Below are 18,473 nucleotides of genomic sequence, written 5' to 3'. Positions count from 1 at the left end.
TCCTCTCCAAGAAGGGGTGGTATATTATCAAGTGAGGAATACTCAGTCAGAAATTATCAATGAGTGAGTTTGTTTTGTTTAGTAGTATTACTCTGTTGCAAAGAAAGGTTCTACATGTATGGTGAAGTGGCAGTTAAGTTTCACAAAAAAAAAAGGATAAATATTTTTAAAAGAAAAAAAGCCTTTTACAAATAGAAACAGAATTCATATAACCCATGTTGTCTTTCATTACAGTCTCTGCCAAAAGAATAAAAAGAGATATTTCAGCACATAGTCAAAACCCCATGGACTTTCTTCCAAGTAACAATTCCCAGGATAGTTTACTGATACTTAAACAGAATTCCAGTAGAATTCTAGAATTAAAACTCTACTTTCTCCCTATCTCATTCTTAATTCAGGTCCTTACCCTTCTTTTTGTCATTTCCTCTCTTAGCATTTCTCTTAGCTTTTGAGCTTTAAGCATCCTATAACGGTCTGAACACTGTTGTTTTTCTTTTCCTGGAAGAGGACTTGGTTGCAGTGCTTCCTGTTGAACAGTGCACGAAGACTGGGGAGTTGACTGAACAGGGTCACTAGATTTAGTGAGACTCGATGCAGTGGATATTTGCTTTCTTCTTTGTAAAGAAGTTGGTGAAGATTTACTGGACTCTCCAACATCATCCTCAGCAGGCTTTTCATCACTGTTGAAAAATCAAAAACTGTCATGGATAATCTTAAAATATTTACCATAGACATTTATTTTCTACATTTAAAACTTATTTCAGCTAAAACCACAAACAAGATTTGGAACTGGCTAAGAGACATAAAGGAGGATCAGTGGAATAGACTTGGGGTAAATGACTTCAGCAGGACAGTCTATGATAAACCCAAAGATCCCAGTTTTGGGGACCAAAACCACTTTTTGATAAAAACTGCTGGGAAAATTGGAAGACAGTATAGGAGAGATTAGGTTTGGATCAACATCTCACACTATTCACCAAGATAAACTCAGAATGGGTGAATGACCTGAATATAAAGAAGGAAACTATAAGCAAATTAGGCAAACAGAGAATAGTATACTTGTCAGATCTTTGGGAAAGGAAAGACTTTAAAACCAAGCAAGAGCTAGAAAAAAAATCACAAAATGTAAAATCAATAATTTTGATTACAGCGAATTAAAAAGTTTTCGTACAAACAAAATGAATGCATCCAAAATTAGAAGGGAAGCAACAAATTGGGAAACAATCTTCATTACAAAAACATCTGACAAAGGTCTAGTTACTCAAATTTATAAAGAGCTAAACCAGTTGTATAAAATAATCAAGCCATTCTCCAATTGAATATTGGGCAAGGGACATGAATAGGCAATTTTCTGTTAAAGAAATCAAAACTATTAATAAGCACATGAAAAAGTGTTCTAAATCTCTTATAATCAGAGAAATGCAAATCAAAACAACTCTGAGGTATCACCTCACACCTAGCAGATTGACTAACATGACAGCAAAGGGAAGTAATGAATGCTGGAGGGGGTGTGGCAAAGTAGGGACACTAATTCATTGCTGGTGGAGTTGTGAATTGATCCAACCATTCTGGAGGGCATAGGGCAATACAAGACCGTCTGCCCTTTGATCCAGCCATAGCACTGCTGGGTTTGTATCCCAAAGAGATAATAAGGAAAAAGACTTGTACAAAAATATTCATAGCTGCGCTCTTTGTGGTGGCAAAAAATTGGAAAATGAGGGGATGCCCTTCAATTGGGGAATGGCTGATCAAGTTGTGGTATCTGTTGGTGATGGAATACTATTGTGCTCAAAGGAATAATAAACTGGAAGAATTCTATGGAAACTGGAACAACCTCCAAGAATTGATGCAGAGTGAGAGGAGCAGAACCAGGAGAACATTGTACACAGAGACTGATACACTGTGGTACAATCAAACATAATGGACATTAGAGGCAATGCAATAACCCTGAACAACTCAGAGGAACCTACGAGACAAACCAATACCCACATCCAGAGGAAACTCTGTGGGAGTAAAAACACCAAAGAAAAACAACTGCTTGAATACATGGGTTGAAGGTATATTGTTGGGGACGTAGACTCTAAATGAACATCCTAGTGTAAACAACAACATGGAAATGGGTTCTGATCAAGGACACATGTAATACCCAATAAAATTGTGTGTTGGCTGTGGGAAGAGTGGGTGGAAGGGAAGGAGGGAAATAATGTGATTATTGTAACCAAGGAATAATGTTCTAAATTGACTAAATAAACTTATTCAAATGGGGAAAAAAATAAAACCACAAACAAGTTCTAAGAAAAATAGGATAAAATCTTATTCATGAAGGTGTCATTAGTTCAGAAGAGAGACATGGGCTGGAAATAGAGACCTGTAAAGAAATCAAAATGGAGCTGATGAGAAATTATGAAATTACCATTCCAAATAGTACAGAATAAAAAGAGAAAAAGACCAAGGACAGAGTCATGAGAGAAGCCCACAGTTAAAACTTGTGACATGGATGAAGAACCAGCAAAGGAGACTGATCAAAGCAACTGGAGAAGAAGAAATCAAGAGAGGTGTCTTAAAAACCTAAAGATAACAGAATATCCTAAAGGAGGTAATCAACAATGTCCAAATGCAGCAGAAATCAAGTCCATAAGCATTCATTAAGCTCTTATTACATACCAGGCACTTTGGCTAAGTGGTAGGTTTACAAAGAAAGGCAAAAAACAGTTCCTACTGTCAAGGAGCTCACAGACTAAAGAGGGGACACAACATGCAAACAATTATATACAAACAAGATATATACAACAGAAAAGGAAGATTACCTCAGAGGTAAGGCACTAGCATTAAAGGGAACCAGCAAAGGTTTTGTACAGAAGGCAGGACTTTTGCTGAAGCAAGGGGAAGCCAGGGAATCCAGTGACAAAGGGGATCAGAGGGCACAGTCAGCTGTATAAGACAGGATGGAATGGGATCACTACACAGCACATAAAGGAGCTGTCTGCCTCGGCAAAGAGAAGTTGCCAATTTTCATGTGAGATAGGAATGAAAGAATAAGAAGTAGCTGAAGAGTAAATCTCTTAATCTCAACCCTCCTTTGTTTTCCCACCTGTAAAATATTACTTCATAGGGGAATTATAAAGCTCAGAAGAGATTACATATGTAAAGCATATATGATGGGGATATGATTGGGGATGTAGACTTTAAATGATCACTCTAGTGCAAATATTAATAATATGGAAATAAGTCTGGATCAATGACACATGTAAAACCCAGAGGAACTGCAGTCGGCTACAGAAGGGGGGTGGGAAAGAACATGAATCATGTAACCATGGGAAAATATTCTAAATTAATTAATTAAATGAAAAAACTTCAAATTAAAAAAAAGGCACTATATAAATACTAGCTATTATTACTGTTAGCCCCACAAGATCCCGCCCCTATTCCACTAGACCCTTCCATTATATACTCCAGAACAGAGATGTCAAACTGGCCTCTACAAGGGGCCAAACCAGATTATTACCTACCTCTACTTTAAGACCTTAAACCTTGTTCTTAGATGTCAACATGGACCTCAGTTCCTTCTACCTTTAAGTTGTTTCAGGTCATCATTCCAACAAGCTACACTTTCCTCATTTCTGGATCTCAAATCCTAGGTGAGTCAGTTCAGATTTACATGATCTTCTACATTCAAGTTCCTTGTCCTTTTTCCTATTCCCATTACACCTTGCCAAGTCCTAACCCTGGACTACTCCCACGGCCTCTTTTGTTCTTACAGTGATACTGATAGGAACATGGAGGAAATTATGAAAAAGTCATATTAATTTGTGGCTGCTGGCAGCCAAGTTATGACTTCTAGTCCCTTTAGCCCTCAGTTCTTTCTCAGGTTATTACTTCTGGCCTGGCACATTTTTTTTCCTTCTCCATCTTGACACTAATACCAAATGAGCTAATAATTGTAAAGTGCTTACAATAGGTGTTTTAATAAACCAATTCCCTTCTCTTCCCATCCCTGGTGAACTAATTCTTGCCCTCCAAACTTCGACCTATTATTACTCTACGAACCACTGCATTCATTGGTAACTCCTATGCTGCTAAGAAAAAGCATGTGCTGCCCAAAGAGCTTTAAAAGACTGTCTGCCCTTTGATCCAGCCATACCACTGCAAGGTTTGTACCCAAAAAAGATAAAGGGAAAAAGACCTGTACAAAAATATTTATAGCCATGTTTTTTGTGGTGACAAACAATTGGAAAATGAGGGATGCCCTTCGATTGGGGAATGGCTGAACAAATTGTGGTATATGTTGGTGATGGAATACTATTGTGCTTGAAGGAATAATAAAGTGGAAGAATTCCATGGGAACTGGAACGACCTCCAGGAATTGATGCAGAGCGAAAGAAGCAGAACCAGAAGAACAACGTACACAGAGACTGATATACTATGGCACAATTGAATGTAATGGACTTCTCTACTAGCAGCAATGCAATGATCCAGGACAATTCTGAGAGACTTATGAGAAAGAATACTATCCACATTCAGAGAAAGAACTGTGGGAGTAGAAACACAGAAGAAAAACATTTGCTTGATCACATGGTTCACGACTGGGGATGTAGACTCTAAACGAATACTCTATTGCAAACATTAATAATATGGAAATAGGTCTTTATCAATGATGCATATAAAACCCAGTGGAATTTCTTGTTGGCTATGGGAGGGGGGAGGGAGGAGAGGAAGGAAAGAGCATGAATCATGTAACCATGGAAAAATATTCTAAATTAATTATGTATATTAAAAAAAATGACTGCCTGCTCTTTGACCCAGCCATACCACTGCAAGGTTTGTACCCCAAAGAGATAATAGGGGAAAATACTTGCATAAAAATATTCATAGCCAAGCTCTTTGTGGTAGCAAAAAATTGGAAAATGAGGGGGTCTCCATCAATTGGGGAATGGCTGAACAAATTGTGGTATCTGATGATGATGGAATACTATTGGACTAAATGGAATAATGAACAGGAGGAATTCCATGTGAACTGGAAAGACCTCCAGGAATTGATGCAGAATGAAAAGAACAGAACCAGAAGAACACTGTACACAGAGACTGATACACTGTGGCACAATCGAACATAATGGACTTCTCTACTAGCAGCAATGAATGACCCAGGACACTTCTGAGGGACTTATGAGAAAGAACGCTATACACATCCAGAGAAAGAGCTGTGGGAGCAGAAACACAGAAGAAAAACATTTGCTTGATCACATAATTTGGTAGAGATATGATTGGGAATATAGACTCTAAATGATCACCCTAGTGCAAATATTTATAATATGGAAATAGGTCTTGATCAGTGATACATGTAAAACCCAGTATAATTGCTTGTTGGCTATGGGAGGGGAGAGGGAAGAAGGGAAGAAAAGAGCATGAATCATATAACTGTGGGAAAATATTCTAAATTAATTAATTAAATAAATTAAATTCAAAAAGAAAAAAGACAAAGCATGTGTTGACTGGGTTCACTTCAAATTTATGTTAACATAGTGTCACAACTAGGCCGCAAAACCAGTAATGTAATCCTTTTATACCTCCTTAATTCATTAAACTACTCAGGGTGACATCAGATGTACCAAATTTTTTCATTTGGTACCTCCTAAAAAAACTCCTCCCCCTAAGCTGATAACTTTGCCTTATATTTTACTAACAAAAGTGAGGCCACTCTCTTAGAATTCCCTCATCTTACATTACTAAGATGCTTTCTGTCATTATATCATCCTTCACCACTTTTTCACAGAGAGAAGTGGCCTTTCTAGTTAGCAAAGCAAACTCCTCTAAATGTACAAGTATTCCCATGCCCTATCTTCTCTGGCTCCTCTATCAGCCAGAATTCTCTTTAATCATCAATTGTTCCTCTCCAAGGACTGCTTATCTACTACCAATCAAGATGTCCATATCTCCTCCATCCTCAAAAAACCTTCATTTGATCTATTCATCCTTGCTAGCTATCGTCCTTTTATTTCTCCTCCCTTTTGTGGCTAAACCCAAGAGTAGACTAACCAGGAGAGGGGCCTCCATTTTCCTTTCTCCTCAGTCTCTTCTTTAACTCTTTGTAGTCTGGCTTCCAACCTTATCATTCAAATGAAACTGCTCTGTCACAAATTATTAATGCTCTTGTCAATTCTAATAGCCGTTTCTCAATTCTTATCCTTTTGCAGCCTCTGACACTGTTAATCATATACTCTTTTCCTTGATACTCTTTTCTCTATAGGTTTTCATGACACTACTCTAACCTGATTTTCTTCATACTATCTGACCACTACTTCTCAGTCTCCTTGGTTAGATCTTTATCCATATCACATCTGATAAAAGTGGGAAAGTTACCTAAGGCTTTGTCCTGGGCCTTAGTCTCCATCTATACTATTTCTTCTTTTACCCTGTACACTATTTCATTTAGTTACAATTATCACCTCTCTGCAAGTGACTTTTAGAGTATATGTCTAGTCTCAACTTCTCACTGGTGCCCCAATCTTGCATATCCAACTGCCTAATGAACATTCGGAAATAGATATCCCAAGGGCATCTTAAACTCAATATGTCCAAAATTAAACCCTACCTTTCCCCCCAAATATTCCCCTCTTTCTAACTTCATTATTATTAAGGATACCACTGTCCTCCCAATCAAGCAGGTTTATGATCTAGGTGTCAATCATGACACCTCACTCTCCCACCTCTCAATATCCATTCGTAGGTCACGTCCTGTTATTTTCATTTTTGTAATACATATTGGATATAGTCCTCCCCACATGCCATCAACAACAACACAACCTTGTGCAGGGTCTTTTCATGTCACACTTATGACTACTACAATAGTCTGCTAGCTGGTCTTCCTGAGGCTCAAATCTCTCCTCACTCCCATATATTCTCCACTCAACTATTAAACTGCTTTTCTTAAGCTAAAAGTCAAGAAATTCCAGTAGCTCCCTATTAAGATATCATTAAAAATTTTCTCAAAAGCTAATCCTTACCTTTCCAGGCCCCAGACACCCTACTCTCACTCTTCTGATACTGGCCTACTTGTTGTTCCCCAAGTCAACAAGTATTTCTTATGTGCTAGCCATAAGTGCTGGGAATGCAAAAGCAAAAAAAAAAATCCTTACTCTTAAAGAGCTCATAGCTTAATGGGTGAGGCAACTTGAAAACAACCATGTACAAATAAGTTATAAATTTAATAAACTGGAGATAAACAACATAGGAAAAGTACTAGCATTAGACATAGGTGAGTTTTTAGTTAGGATGTGAAGGAAACCAGGAGATGAAAATGAAGAGAGAGATCATTCCTGGCATGGAGTTGGAGTGCCTTATGCTATGAATAACAAGGAAGTCAACGTCAATGGATTGGAGAGTACATGGTGGGGTGTAAGGAGTCAGAATAGTGCCTCACGAAGCCAATCAGAGGATTTTATATTAGATTCTGGAGGCACTGGCCTTTACTGAATCAGAGGAAGGGAGAGGTAACATGGTCAGATTCCTTCTTTAAGAACATTAATTTGACAGCTAAGTGTAGGATTGACTGGAGTGGGGAAAGACTAAGGCAGGAAGACTAACCATGAGACTACTCTAGTCCAGGCTGTGGCAACTGACCAGATGTGAGACAATGAAGCCCCACATCTCTGATGACAAACCTATGGCATGTGTGACAGAAAGGGCACAGAGAACCCACTCTGGCCAGTTCATTACTAGAAAGGCAGAGGGACTCAACCAAGCTGCTCCCTTCCCACTAAGGTCCTTTTTTCACTTGATCTAGCCCTCTGCCCAGCATTCCAATAGGAAGGCTTTCTCCCTCCACTGTCTGGGATAAGGGGTGGGAGCCAGGGTCACAGCAGGAGGTCTCTAGGTGGGGAGGCAGCAGGGCAGCTGGTCTCTAAAAGGTTCACCATCACTGCCCTACACCAAGGTAGAGCAGTGGCAGAGACGCAAGTATAATAGGTTATAAAGGTAAAATCCATAGGATATAGCAGCAGATTAGAGGAAGGGAGGAAGAAGAGTAAGTCAATGGTAAAGGTTGACACAGGTTTTCAGTCTAGCTGTCTGTAACACAGTTAAGGTGGTAATCTCAACAATATAACAGGTAAGTTAGGAAGAGTTCAGTTGAAGACATGCTGAGTTTCTAAGGGACATCCACTGGAAATGTCAGATTTAAGGCATGTCTGGAGTTGAAGAGAGAGCTTAGGGCTGGATAAGCAGATGGTTAATCACCACATGCTTGAATTGATGTTCTTCCCACAAGATACTACACATTCCGCCTCCTGGCCTGGAATTCCCTCCTTCCTCATCACTTCGTCCTGCCTCCCTTCAAGTTCCAAAAAAAAAATCCCACGTTCCACAAGAAGTCTTTGGAAATCCTTCTTTAACTCTCGTACCTTCCCTCTGATGATTATCACCAGTTTATCCTGGAATGTGTACCAAAAATCTTATTAAATTTTAATAGCTTAAAACTGCTGAGACTTTTGTATCTTGTGTGAACGGACTCTGTTTCTGTCTCCCTCTCTCTCCCATTAGACTGGGAGCTTCTCCAAGGGCAGACTCATGGTGGTTTCTCCGGGCGGTGTAAAGCCTCCCCTTACCTCCTCCTCCCCCGCCCCCCAGCAGTGGTCGCTCAACAACTGCTCTCGGACTTGGCATGGCCGCCTCCCCCGACCCGTGTCTGGGAGCAAAGGTGGGAGGGGAGTCGGAGGTTAGAAAGAAATCAGAGAAGTGGCTCCATCGGCTCTTACCCACACTCGACCACCTCATCCTCCAGGGGCTCGGCTAACCCAGGATCCGGCGGGGGACCCGGCAGGATCGCAGCAGCTTCGGGCGCCGGCACCGGAGGCAACGGGGCGGCCGGCTCAGGCTCTCGGGGAACCTGCTGGCCTCGCGGCGGCTCGGGAGCGGCCGGACCCCTGCCGCCAGCCCCGGGTCTCACGTTGGGCTTCACGCTCAGTCGCGCCCTCCGGAACATGGTGGCGGGCTAAGGGAGGCGCCGCCGCCGCCGCCAGCCCCGAACGCGGCCCGGGCCACTGACTACGACGTGACGCCCCTGCCCCGGAGCTACACCTGCCACCCCCAGGGGCGCTGCTATCGCCGCTGGGTGGCCCCCCCTCCGTCTGCCTCCCGCCGCCGCCTCTTCCTCATGTCCCCGCTCCGGGCCGCGGCAGGCGGGCAGGCGGGTTACCGTCGTCCCTCCAGCTCGGGAGCCCGCAGGCGGACAGCCCGGGCCGGCGCTTGGCGTCATCGCGGCGCGCGGAGACGCAGGCGCGATGACGTCAGCCGCACAGCTCCCGTAGTTGTGGTCACCCCCGGGTCTCTGTGCTCGTGCTTCAGTGGCTGCAGCTGCTTTTCGGTTGCTTAGGGACCGGGAAGCTCGGTGGCCGGGCGCCTGAGCCTGGACTCCCAGCGGCTGACTGACCCTGAGGGAAAGAAGAAAAATTTTAAAAAAATATACGCCCGTTTTCCCAAGACCGTGAATGAACTAAGCCGGCGACCGACCTACGGAAACTAGAGGAAGAAAGGTGGGCGGGGCCTGGGCCACCTAACAAGGGCTTGGCTGGGTTTCAGTGCCATTTCGCTTTTCTCTCCTCGCCCCTTCACTGTTCCCGGAACGGCAGCCTGCCGACTGACTGGGGTCAGGACCAAGTCCGGCAGGATGAACCCCCCGGGTTAATGGGTGTAGCCTAGGATCTCTGTAGGTATGAGGGATGGGGAAGGGAGAACAAAAATGTACGCTAATCAGTTCTTGTGAATTCCCTGATTTCGCCGATTTGGGCAGCCTCTTTGCTAATCAACAGCCCCTTCTTTTCTCTTTGAAAATTGTCTTCAGGAGTTCCTGAGGCCCAAAGAAATTATCTTATAGTTAGAGGAGCCTCTCCAAACTAAGTTGTATTCCACAGAAAAGACGTATACTGGAAGCAATTGTAGATGTCAAATTTGAAAGTTTATATTTGTCTAAAATAATTTTGGAAAATTCGAAGATAACTTCCATTCCTTTTTAATTTTATTTTTTTAAATTTTATTTAATTAGATGATTTAGAATAATTTTCCATGGTTACAAAACTCATGTTCCTTCCCTTCCCAGTTCCTCCCGTATCTGACGCTGAATTCCACTGGGTTTAACATGTCATTGATCAAGACCCATTATTAATATTTGCACTAGGGTGATCTTTTAGAGTCTTTCCCAGTCATAGCCCCACCGACCCATGTGATCAAGCAGAACAACTTTCATTCCTTGATGAAGTGTCAGAATAGTTACAGTGGAGCAAATGAATCATAGTTGAGGTTTGTATGGTACTTTGCCGTTTACAAAGTACATTTCTCATACCAACTCTGTAAAGTAGGTAATGCTAATTCTGTAGAAAGAACTTACCCATCTATTACCTCTTTTGATTATTTTCAAATCTTTTGACCATTGATTGATATGTTGGAGAATAACTCTTAGTATTAGCTGTTAAATGATCATTGCACTCCTGTTCCCCAATGCATAAGAAAATGTTTGCTTTATTTGATAAGTTTAGAATTCTTAAAAATGAATTTTTTTAAAAAGAAAGAACTTGAACCAATTATTCATTTTTTGGTGTTTTTTCTTTTTTAATTTTAAAGACTCCTACTCTGGGTATACAAAGATAATATCATCATTCATTTCAACTCAGCAGGTGTTATTAATGGCCTACTGTAAACCAGGTACTGTGCTAGGCACTGGAAATTTAGAGGCAAAAAAGAAGCAGCTTCAGCCTTCAAGGAGCTGGCATTCCATTTGAAAAAAAGTAACAGTAAATGAAAAGTTAAATGCAAAAAACAGTCATTTCCAGTAGGAGAACACAAGTCTAATTTGAAGGACTAATGATTGAATGGCCATTCCAGAGGTATTGTAGGATAGGATCCGGATATGGAAAGGCTAAGATGACATGCCTAACTAAATATGAGGGAATGTTTGATAATCAAGGAAAGGACCTTTGGCCCAAGCAACCTATGACTAATCATCAGTAGTTGAATAGTTGTTTTAAGTTCTTTCTAGAGAAACATTACTTCACAGAGTTGGTATGAGAAATATATTTTGTAAACCAGAAAGCATTACATAAAAGTGAGCTATTATTATATATTCTTTACTTCATCTTGCTTTACTTTCCTCTGCCTTTTGATTTTTACTAATAGGGATATAGACAAAAAGGCACTGGACTAGTAGTATTCAGGAAAGCTAAATTCTAGTCATGAGTTCTGATAATAATTTGCTCAATGATCTTTGGCATGTTATTTAAGTTTCTTAAAGGTCCAGGCTGAAAATGAAATTTTTATTCAGGTAACTGAATAGGTGCAGGTAGGGAATTTAGAGTATGCATAATGAGGGAGGCTGGAAAATGGCCAAACTTGAGAAAACAGGAAGGCCTAACAAGCTGACCTATCAGAACTGTAAATATGCCAAATCCTAGCAGGAAGGCCTAATGAGCTGGTCAGCCTTGAGAAACTTGTCAGAACCATAAATATGCCAAACCGCCAGCTGCAGTAGGTACCAGATAAAGGCCAGGAGGACCCCAATAAATATGTCAAACAACAGGCCAGGAAGACCCCAACAATATAGAATTGTCAACGTTACAAGAATAGTAGGAAGCTGATAAGAGCCATACATGCAGGCAAAATTCCAAGGATGGTGTATAGTAGATAAGGTGTCTACAGAAAAGTATAAAAAGCCCAGCCTGTCAGAAGCAACTCGGAACTCTGATGATAGAGGTTCCCACTGATGCACATATCAGTTCAATAAATGGCCTTTCTCTGCCTGTTTGCATTGTTCGTGAACTTCCATGGTGGTGGGTGAAATCCTGGACCTTAACAATATAAGTAAATAAATGGGAGGTGAGATTTAGAGGTAGTGTAACCCTATTAAAAGCACCATTTGATTACAGCCTAGGTGCTAAAGTCATGGACTTTTTAGAGCTGTAAAGATCCATATGTTTATATCTTCATTGAATCCAAATTTCCTTAGCACTATCAAACCATCAAAGAATAATGAGGGGGAAATATTCTCATTCAAATTAATACATTATGTACCTATTGCCTATATGAGCCCAGATTTATCATGTCACTGTTACTCCAAACTAAAAACACTTTCCTTTTCTAAAAAATAAGGGTCTTGAACTAGATCATCTCCAAGAACCCTCTCTAGCCCTGACATTCTGTTAACCACATAACACTGTTGTGTACGTGTTCTAAGAGATACAAAAGAAATAAATGACAAAGTACATGTCCATTGATTGTAATGGTTAAATTGTGGTACATGAATGTAATGGAATATTATTGTGAAACAAAAAATGATCAATATGATAAATACAGATAAACATGGCATTACACAATCTGATGTAAGGGAAGCAGAGCCAAGAAAACAATCCATACTATGACTACAATAGTGTAAAACAATCAAAAATTAATTTTTTTAGATTCAAAGAATATTAGAAGACACTCACACCCCACTCCTTTCTAAAGGTGGAAAGTCCATAGTAGTACATTGCATATATTTTCAGACTTTTTTTTTCATTTTTGATTTTGCTGGGGTTTTTCCTTTTTTTTGTTTGAAAAAATATTCTTCATTATATTTGATGGCTCCCTTTGAGGAAAAAAGAGAGGGATAATAAAAGAAATTTTATAATAAAAATATCAAAATTTATAAAACAGTTTCAAAAAAAAGAAATATATAGTATTGTAGAAAGAAAGGTAGGAGAATAAACATTTATATAGCATCTACTAGGTACTAAGCTCTGTATTAAGTGCTTTTTGCAAAAAATCACATTTGATCTTAACAACCCTAGAATATAAGTGCCATCATTAGCCCCATTTTACAATTGAGGCAAAGGTTAAATGACTTTTTAAGTGACTTTTTCAGGGTCATTCAGCTTACAAATAAATATCTAAAGCTGAATTTGAACTCAGGATTTCCTAACTTTAGGCACAGTGTTCTATCTACCATGCTACCCAGTGCCTCTGAACTTACTATTTAATAGGGGAGTCAAGACTTGTATTCAAAAAGGCTGGAACTTAAAAACAGGTTGTGTTCTAAATGTTCATCTCTAAATTGGTTGGTTAGACGCTGTATTTAATTTTCCTATAAAACAATACAGTGGTCATGTTTCCTGGCCAGCCTTTAAACCCATTTAGCTCAAGAATACTACAATATTAATAAGAGAATTGGGCATTAGTGAACAGTGTGGTGCCTAAAGTCAAGAAGACTCATCTTTCTGAGTGCAAATACAGTCTTAGTACTTATGAGCTATGCAGCCCTGGGCGAGCTATGCTGCCCTGGGTGAATCATGTAGGTTTGCCTCAGTTCCTCATCTGTAAAAAATGAGCTAAAGAAGGAAGTGGCAAACCACTTTTAATACCTTTGTCAAGAAAACCCAAAGTGGGGTCATGAAGAGCCAGACGGAAAGGACTGAACAATAACAATATAAAAGTAGAACCCTCTCCCCCCAAAAAAGTTCCTTATACATATTTTACATATCTCATATCTAATTTTATAAATACCTATTGTTTCTCCATGTAAAATTTAAGCTTCTTGATGACAGAAACTATTTTCCTCTTTTGTTCCCAGAATCTGACACAGTCTTGACCACATATAGGTATCAGCAAATGATTGTATATTGATAACAGCCATGAATAACAACATTAATACATTTTAAGAAGTGTCAATTGAGGAAGACCAGAAAACTACTTTGCCCTTCTTCCCCATCTCAACAACCATGGCCATAGGAACAAGGACTCTTCCTTCCCAACTGTTCCTTTTCTGCCAAGAAATAGAAAAAGGTATTTTCTCAGCTATAGTTGTTTGAAATGATCCCTCTGGACAAGGACAAGGGATCCAACAGATCAGAAAACCTACAGAATATCAAAACAGTATTTTTAAAAAAATAATATTTCTATTTCCTCAAAGGTAAAGCCAGAAAGAACAACTAGATCAGATCAAGTACATATGGGAAACTGTGCCAAAGAACTTTTAAATTTAAAAGAACCAGAGATTAATTTTAAAGATTTCTCAAAGAGAAGAATTATTTTTAAATAAAAACAAATATTTTATACCACCAAAAAAAATAGCAGATATTGAAAATTAACAGCCTACAGACTTTATTTAAATTTCAAGGGCATTTTCAACAAAACTATTCATAGATTAAAAGACAGCATCCATAGATTATTTTCTATAGCAGATCACTAATGTCATATGGTTGATTGGAAAGTACAAACTCCCTCCATTTGTTTATTTTAAGGATGCAATTAACTTGGAAAATTGAAATACAGCCTTGAAAATTATCCTCAAGGTATGCCACATATGACTTAGAATTATAGAGGATTCCATAGTAGATGTGACAGAAGAGATATATTTATATAAAATGAACAGTGGCATCAGGTGAAATGCTAAAGAAAAAGACAGATCCGGATACTAAAGATATTTCCCAGCATCATATAAGTTATGTAATGACTACTGATTAGTTCCCTAAACATTCCTATTTGCCAATAAAATTGTATGCATTGAATCAAGCCTCCAGAACACACAACAGAACTTCTTTAGTAAATTAAAATCCACAGTAATGCAATGGAAAATGATCCAACCACCTTCCATCCACACTTGGAAAATGTAAGTGGACAAAAAGGCTCAGATTATAGAATGGAAAGAACAGCAAACTCACTGAATGAAGTCAGTCAGCTGTATCTTTGACAAGTTGCAGATGGAAAATTAACCGGAAAAGATTTAAATAGAAGGGGAAAATAGGACTCATTTTTCTTTGGGAAATTTTCCAGTGAATTCACTGTCTCACTGCTGCCATTTGTAAAAGTCCATCTCTTTAATATCTGTATTTAGTTATAATATATAGTTCTGATTCACAGAATATCAATCTTGGAAAAATTTAAAACTTTAAGCCCAAAGAACAATGGAAAGAAACATAATACGAATGGCTGGAGAATATCATCAATTATTATATGGCAAGAAAATATCTAAAAGAATATCAAGAATATATATGAGGGGGGGGCAGCTGGGTAGCTCAGTGGATTGAGAGCCAGGCCTAGAGACGGGAGGTCCTAGGTTCAAATCCGGCCTCAGCCACTTCCTAGCTGTGTGACCCTGGGCAAGTCACTTGACCCCCATTGCCTAGCCCTTACCACTCTTCTGCCTTGGAGCCAATACACAATATTGACTCCAAGACGGAAGGTAAGGGTTTATTTAAAAAAAAAAAGAATATATATGAGGGATTGAGAACCAGGCCTAGAGATGGGAGGTCCTAGGTTCAAATCTGGCTCAGACACTTCCCAGCTGTGTGTGACCCTGGGCAAGTCACTTAACCCCCATTGCCTAGTCCTTATTACTCTTTTGCCTTGAAACCAATATGTAGTATTGATTCTAAGGTGGAAGGTAAGGGTTTAAAATATATGTATATTAATGACACAATACTAAAGAACCACAGGGAAGTTTCTTTTATATTGGGCCGCTGTATTTATGGTAAAGCATGAGCAATAATTACAAATGATGAGAAACTATGGAAGGGTAGAGAGAGCCCCCTCACAAGCAAACGTACAGATCCTGAGGATTTCTTGTACCATTCCTATTCTCTCCATTTCCATCATCAAATCCTTTCCATAGTCCTCTAAATTTTTTTGGTTCTCCTGTCAAAACATTTGTCACTTTACACATAGGCCATTGATTTCCTAACTAAAGTCTTAATAGTGCTTTTCAAATAGTTCTCTTAATAACAATTTTTTAATTATGTTGAATTTTCACCAGTTTACTAAAATATGTCTGTGATCTCATCAGTGCCAGTATTCTTTCCAACAATACAGATCACAACCTATCCAACCCTATCCATTTTGTGCCAGGCTTCTTCATGTCCTCCTACAAGTTTAACTTAGGGGTTACTCAAACATGCTAGAGTCTTCTGATATTGTGAGGATACCTTTGCAGCACACAGGTTATTCCTCCCACTTTTGATGAGACCATCCCATCTTTCTCACTCATACCATATACCTTTCCATTGCCTTCTGGGTGGTAATCATTTTTAATTATTTGGAGACTAGTTTTCCAAGTTTCACAGCCATGTAATATTGGCATGAAGAAGATGAGATTCTGTTTCTAGAAGTTTGTAATCAAGAAATGAACTATGCAACTTCCTAAGATGATGTAATCTATTCTTCTGTTTATTCCAGGTCCAACATGTCATCCATTTGCAGTATCTTTTCAGAATACATATGATTGGTAAACTCCATAATTGTCCATTCAATGACATATATTTCAAACAATAGATGTTTTGTCATGCACATGTTTTTTTTCTGCTTAGATAATTAGATTTTCCTCTCTGAAGTTATTATATATCTTCCTCTGTAGTGTTCCAGGCAATGTCATCTAAAACCAGTAGCACCTGGAGGACTTCACTCCAAAGAATCCCTCCTTAACTCAAACCCTGGCAGTGGTAAAAACTTATGACCAGTGACATTTTCCTATTCTATGCTTTATCTGATATAAATGATTAAAGACTCATTGAACATGATTATTTCTGTTGTATTTTTCAGAAATCTTGTATAAACAAGCGTGCATGGGAAGCCACTTCTTGGAGGAAATTAGGCACAGCATTGGAGTACACTTTTTGGAGGCAGTGTTTAGCTCTAACATATCAAATGCTTTTTTATAGTCCACAAACAGTAAGTACAGTAGGGAGTTATATTCTCTACATCTTTCAGTTAATTGTAGGATGTTAAAGATGTGGTCTGCAGTGGGAGACCAGAAGTAAAAGCCACCTTTCCTTTCTGAAAGCCTTATCAAGGATTCCTATGACTGATTTGGAAAAATACTCATGAGAATTTTATATAGAAAGGAAAGAAACACAGAACTAAAATGATACCCAGACAGATCCTAAAAAGCTAGTTATGCCCTTCACTTCCTACAATGAGAAAATAGGCCCAAAGAAGTTAAGTCACTTGCCCAAGATCACACAGATAGTAATAAAGAGAATAAGTATACATATAGCACCTACTGTGTACCAAACACAGTGCTTAGTGCTTTACAGATAGCCTCTCCTTTGATATTTATGACAACCTTAGAAAGTGAGTGCTATTATCGCTATTTTACAGTTGAGAAAACTAAGGCAGACAGCAATTAAGTGATTCCTGTAAGTTCACATAGTGTCTGAGGCTGGATTTATGCTCAAGTCTTCCAAACTTTGGACCCAGTACTCTTATCTACTGTATCACCAACTGCCTCTAGTAGCAGTAGATGCAGTAACAACTATAATGGTAATAATAGTTTACAAATATTTTATCTATACAGTAATCTTCAGAGATACTTTTGTCCATTCATATCCAATTCCCTAGTTATCAGAGTTGTCGTCGTTTAATTTCATGCCATATTTTTATTCTTTCTTCTAGCATTGTATTGTACTCCCCTCTAACAACTCTGTAATCTAATGATTCCTATATATGTAATAATGTTTCTTGACTATTAAAATATATAATATATAAATTTCTTGAGTATAAAAAAATAAAACAGGTTACTTCATGTTTACTTTGACCATCTTTCCATGTGTTTTTAAGTACATGATATAGAGAATAAAGCATTTGTAATCCATAAACTACCAGACTAATTTTAATTTAAAAAATTATAATGTGGTTCCCCACTGTCCATAATAGTATTGAATATTTAATAATAGCAATTTATATGATACTTTAAGTTTACGGAGCATGTTATATAATTATTTCATTTGAGCTTGCAGTAGAAAAGTAAAATTCTTTTTTTGTTGTCATTCAGTCATTTTTCAGGCATGTTCAATTCTTCACAACCCCTTTTTTGTGTTTTTCTTGCAAAATTAAAGAAGCGATTTGTTCTTTTACAGATGAGGAAACTGAGATAAAACAAAAGTAAGTGACTTGCCCAGGATCATACATCTGTTTAATTTCTGAGGCCAGATTTGAACCCTGGTCTTCCTGACTCTAGGCCTGGCACTCCATCCACAGTGCCGTGTAGCTGCCTAAAAATACAATATGACATGGATAATGTAAATTTGTGGTTTTCTAAGTCAACATGTACCTTGAAGAGATCATCTTCTATTTAAGCTCCACCCCACTGATCTAAAGCAAGATAAGAGTATCACACAAGGCTCTGATCTTGGTCCTGTTCTGTACACCATTTTTATCAATGACTTGAAGAAAACATAGATGGAATGCTTATGGTCAAAATGTTAATTAGATAACAAAATTAGTATTTTATAACATTTCACCAGACTGGAATAGAGAAATTTAATAGGGATTGATTTCTTCATTTAATTTTTCTTAATTGTCCAATATGATATTCTTTTCTCATTCCTTAGCCTTCTGAACCTATCTACTGCTTTTGATATAACTGACCAACTTCTCCTCCTGGATGCTTTTTTTTTCTGAGTTTTGGAGACATGGGAAATGTTATATTATAAACAGAACTGTACCTTGATCCTTCTGGTCTA

The 18,473-nt window shown here is 38.7% G+C and overlaps 1 protein-coding gene across 2 annotated transcripts in view; it reads right to left on the bottom strand.

Annotated features, from left to right (window-relative positions):
- Positions 1-8,993, bottom strand: part of BDP1 (B double prime 1, subunit of RNA polymerase III transcription initiation factor IIIB) — a 105,582-nt gene extending 96,589 nt beyond the window's left edge. For both annotated transcript variants that reach the window (XM_007486499.3, XM_056824730.1), the window contains exons 1-2: positions 8,751-8,993; positions 407-680 (exon numbers count right to left, since the gene is read on the bottom strand). In XM_007486499.3, coding sequence (XP_007486561.1) covers positions 407-680; positions 8,751-8,977 — 501 coding nt within the window. In that variant the 5' untranslated portion in view covers positions 8,978-8,993. The remainder of the gene's footprint in view (positions 1-406; positions 681-8,750) is intronic.
- Between the last annotated feature and the right edge of the window lie 9,480 nt (positions 8,994-18,473).

The sequence above is a fragment of the Monodelphis domestica genome, chromosome 3 (genome assembly GCF_027887165.1).
Source record: "Monodelphis domestica isolate mMonDom1 chromosome 3, mMonDom1.pri, whole genome shotgun sequence".
NCBI classification, from domain to species: Eukaryota; Metazoa; Chordata; class Mammalia; order Didelphimorphia; family Didelphidae; genus Monodelphis; species Monodelphis domestica.
Note: the sequence above shows the minus strand (reverse complement) of the source record. Positions and strands in the feature narration are given on the sequence as shown.